The sequence below is a fragment of the Papilio polytes genome, unplaced genomic scaffold (assembly GCF_000836215.1).
Source record: "Papilio polytes unplaced genomic scaffold, Ppol_1.0 DF823399.1, whole genome shotgun sequence".
Lineage (NCBI taxonomy): Eukaryota > Metazoa > Arthropoda > Insecta > Lepidoptera > Papilionidae > Papilio > Papilio polytes.
Genome location: NW_013525805.1, coordinates 3,790,333 through 3,794,879, shown reverse-complemented (window position 1 = coordinate 3,794,879; position 4,547 = coordinate 3,790,333). Strand labels below are relative to the sequence as shown.

General features: G+C 37.0%; 1 protein-coding gene across 1 annotated transcript in view; it reads right to left on the bottom strand.

Annotated features, from left to right (window-relative positions):
• Nucleotides 1-4,547, bottom strand: part of LOC106104759 (AP-3 complex subunit beta-1) — a 20,195-nt gene that overhangs the window by 10,495 nt on the left and 5,153 nt on the right. The window contains exons 8-11 of the mRNA XM_013284889.1: nt 3,775-3,884; nt 2,309-2,576; nt 913-1,021; nt 7-43 (exon numbers count right to left, since the gene is read on the bottom strand). Of these exons, the coding sequence (XP_013140343.1) occupies nt 7-43; nt 913-1,021; nt 2,309-2,576; nt 3,775-3,884 (524 nt within the window). The remainder of the gene's footprint in view (nt 1-6; nt 44-912; nt 1,022-2,308; nt 2,577-3,774; nt 3,885-4,547) is intronic.

Sequence of the window (4,547 nt, the reverse complement as noted above, 5' to 3'; positions counted from 1 at the left end):
CGCCACCAGCCACACCGCCGCCGCGCGCGCGTTCGCCGCCAGCCTGCAACGTACATACTACTTGTTACTCGCCACTCAGTTCGCCTATAGCCTATGTTACTCAATAACGTAGCTTTTAAATGTGAAAGAATTTTTGAACTCGCTCTAGTAGCTTTTCAGTTACTTCAATACATAAAAAAACACATACATTTCCTCTTTATAATATTACTATTCGATTTGAAACCCACAAAAAACTACTGGGTTGTTTTCATAAATTCTTTAACCTATTAAAAGCTACGTTATCGGTGAGTAACATCTTACTATCTCACTCTTACTAATATTAAAAATGTGAATGTTTAGATGGATGGATGTTTGTTAGAGTTTGAAGTCTAAACGGTTGAACGGATTTCAATGAAATTTGACATAGATGTAGAGTATAATCTGGAAGAACACAGGCTACTCAGTTTTGATTTTTTTTATTCCACGCGGACGGAGTCGCGGGCGAAAGCTATATCTCTTAATTCCACCCGGAATAGGTCACAGTATAAAAAAATGTTTAAATAAATTAAACGACTTTGCATATAGTCAGTTCCACCAAAATGATAAATAGTCAGATAACAATGTGTAAAATATATGAAAATATTGGATTTTGTTACTCTATTAGCGTTAGCGTGCTATGGACATGTTATGGGACGTGCTGGGGACTTAAACCAGAAAGTGTTAAGAGTGGTTGTGGATGGCTACAAAGGTAGAGGAAGACAGAAAGTATGTAAGGATTGTGTGAAAGTGTGCATAAGAATCAGATATGACGACGTATGGAAGAGCATCACCACGCCGACCCTCCGCAAGGGATAAGGGCAAGTCTATGTTATTCTGACAGTGACGTCATTAAGCTATCTGAGGCTCTATCAGCCAGTGGACCTCAGTACGTACCTGTCGGAGCGCAGCAGCTTGGCGGCGCGGGAGACGGCGGCGCGCGCCGAGCTGGCCCCGCCCCCCACCACGCGCTTCACCACCACCACCGCCTCGCACACCACACACTCTGACAACACAACAGTACTTGTTCAACTACACTATAACTAATCCAAGTCAGTGGTCTCACTTAAATCTTTTTATGGTCGGGTGCATACAATCCGATATGTGCTTGCATTTTTTCTTTAACACCTTAGGTGCTATGTGTATCTTTTTGTCAAAAAGTGTCTAGAACACTGTATGTGGCAAAGGAGGTATGAATTTCAAATGAACTATTCCCCAAGCCACGTGTATTTAAATGTCACACGGATAAAAATCCAAGGATAAAAGAGGAAAAATGGTTGTGAAAAACAATATATGATATATTATGTAGTTTTAAACACATTCCAACAAAAAAAATATTGCGTTTTTTTTAAACGCTCACTCAGGGTGTTAAAACCAGAGGCAAATAAATATTATAAATGCGAAAGTTTAGATGGATGAATAGAATAGCCTAAACTGCTGAACGGATCTCGATGAATATCATAGATGTAGAGGATAGTCTGGAAGAACACATAGGCTACTCAGTTTTTTTTATTCCACGCGGACGGAGTCGCGGGCGAAAGCTAGTGTCTTACAATATACGGTCAAAAGGTGCCACTAAACTTGACAACTGATATAGTACTATTCAGAGAAAGTACCGGTGGAAAAAAATTAATCACTGTTTCTAGTATTATTTAGTCTTTGCATTTGGTGGCTCAATTATCAATAACTAGCTGTTCCCATGCGACTTCATCCGCATAAAATTACAAAAATTTCATTTTAATGTTCACATTTGTCAAATTATCAATTGCAAACGTCAAAATGACATGATACCTAATTAAGGAGGCCTAATTTAAGTCCCTTTCTCTTTACCACCCTTTTCTTATAAGGAGAGGATGGGAAGGGGAAGTGGATTTGACGGTAGAGGAGACGCATAGGAAGGGGAAATGTCCTCTTTATGTGCGTCTCCTCCTCCGTCGGATAAGGGTAGGCAACGCATCTGCGATCGCGGATGTCTATGGGCAGTCGCTTCGCCATTTTGGCGGATTCAGGTGGCCGCTTGCTCGTTTGCCACCTTATGTTATAAAAAAAAATACAACTTTGCTTCCTTCACGTTGGCAGCACCTTATGGTCTCTTTCCCACATTAGGGTTTTTATCCAAAATATTTACCCCTAAGTTTAACGGCGTTAAAATATATAGACTCAAGCGTGAAGTGTAGTGCTTTTTATTAAAAAAAGAGTTATTCGAAAATATGCTGCAATAGCTGACATCTTAGGCAACAAAGAAGTGTGTTTACGCTTTATTATAATAGTATAGATTAATTCTAAAACTCACCATCTTTACTGGATAATAAATGCAGTAATCCATTTAAACATGTCTCTGTTTCTGTATGTATGGAGACAGCAAGTCTACCAATAGCTTGTATAGTCGCGCCGGCGAATGTTTTATCACTAGAAGATACATATGTCTGGTACTCCCTCAACACCACAGGCGCGCTAGCTTCCGTCGCCAAGTTGGTGAGGATCTCCAACTTGAGTAACTTTATATGAGTAGGGTCCGAGTTCCGTACGAAAAATGATTTGAGAAACGGTTCGAAGAGGGACTGAGGACAATAAAATCAATGTCATTCCCCTTCCTTTGTACAGAAATGTAAATCAAAACAAATTTTGACGTTTTATAACAATCTATTCTTGTATTTTTTTAAACACATGACATTATAAAAATACTAGCTTTCGCCCGCGACTCCATCCGCGTGGTATTAAAAAAACAAAAGTAAGTAGTCTATGTGTTCTTCAATACCCTGCTCTACATCTATGCCACATTTCATACAGATCCGTTAAGTCGTTTAAGCTACAAACTCTAACAAACATCCATCCATCCATCTAAACTTTCGCATTTATAATATTAGTTAGATTTTATTGTTTATACTAGCTGTTCCCGTGCGGATTCATCCGCATGAAACTTTGAAAATTCTTTTTATTATTTACATTTGTCAAATTATCAACAGCAAATGTCAAAATGACATGACATGACATCCTTAGCAATCTTGCTTTCTTGATGTTGGCAGCAATTTATGGTTTTTATCCAAAATATTTACCACCTAAGTTTAATACCGTGAAAATATATAGCCTAAAGCGTGACGAAAGTATAGAGCTTTTTATTAAAATAAGGATTATTCAAAAATATGCTGTCTTTGCTGACATCTTAGGCAACAAAGTGTGTGTTTACGCTTTATTATAATAGTATAGATTTGTACAGCATTCAATTAAAAATGTCAAATTTCAAATAAACAGCCTTTGCTATTAGTTAAGAAATTAGGTAACCATGGTTCTTTGTTTGCTATTGGTTAGTTTTTGTCCCTTTCTCGCACGATAATTTTTCTAATTTATTCACCCCTTAAAATTAATAGCGTGATAAAATATAACCTAAAGCGTGTCGTAAATATAGAGGTATTTATCATACTAATATTATAAATGCGAAAGTTTAGATGGATGGATGGATGTTTGTTAGCGTTTGTAGCCTAAACCGTTGAACGGATTTCGATGACATTTGGCATGGTTGTAGATGATAGTCTGGAAGAACATATAGGCTACTTACTTTTGCTTTTTTTAAATTCCACGCGGACGGTGTCGCGGACGAAAGCTAGTTATATTGTCATTAGTATGTTTGAGTTTGTAGCCTAAACTGCTGAACGGATTTCGATGAAATTTGACATACATGTAGAGGATAGTCTGAAAGAACACATAGGCTATTAAGCCAAAGTTATTAAGTAAAAAAAATTCAAATAAAGTTAAACTTACCCGTCTATTGACAGTAAGTGCTGCTATCGAGTTAAGCACGACACTTTGAACTTCAATGGGCGCTCGTAGGAGACGGATCATTGCTTTCGCTACAGGCGGTAGTTCCTGACCTTTAAAAATACATTACATTTAATCATACTAATATTATAAATGCGAAAGTATAGATGGATGGATGTTTGTTTGAGTTTGTAGCCTAAACGGCTGAACGGATTTTGATGAAATTTGGCATAGTTGTAGAGGATAGTCTGGAAGAACACATAGACTACTCGATTTTGCTTTTTTTTAATTTCTTAATCTATCCTAATATTATAAAAAGGAAAGATGAAATCATCGAAATAACGTTGGACACACTATTAATGTAAAAAAGACAAAGAGAGATAGAAAGGTTTTTTTACTTTTGTATATATTGAAATAATTCACAAACTACTGGGTCGATATTAAAAATTCTTTCACCATTGGAAAGCTACTTTATCTGTAAGTAACATAGGCTATATCTTTTATTAGTTTTTAATTTCACACAGAGTAATTCGCGAGCAACAGCTAGTAATACTAATATAGGTATTATTATAATTTCTACACGAATGCCTTTTTAAACAAAATATGACAGTCGAGTGGTAATTTGTGCAATACTGGTGAATTATTTTAAAATAAATACATTAAGGCAACTACGTAAATGATATCGAAGGTTCTGTGGTGACGACTAGCAATGTACTGAGCTACTGAGCGACTGAGCGACTGAAGAACCTCAGTTCTTCAGTCGCTCAGTCGCTACC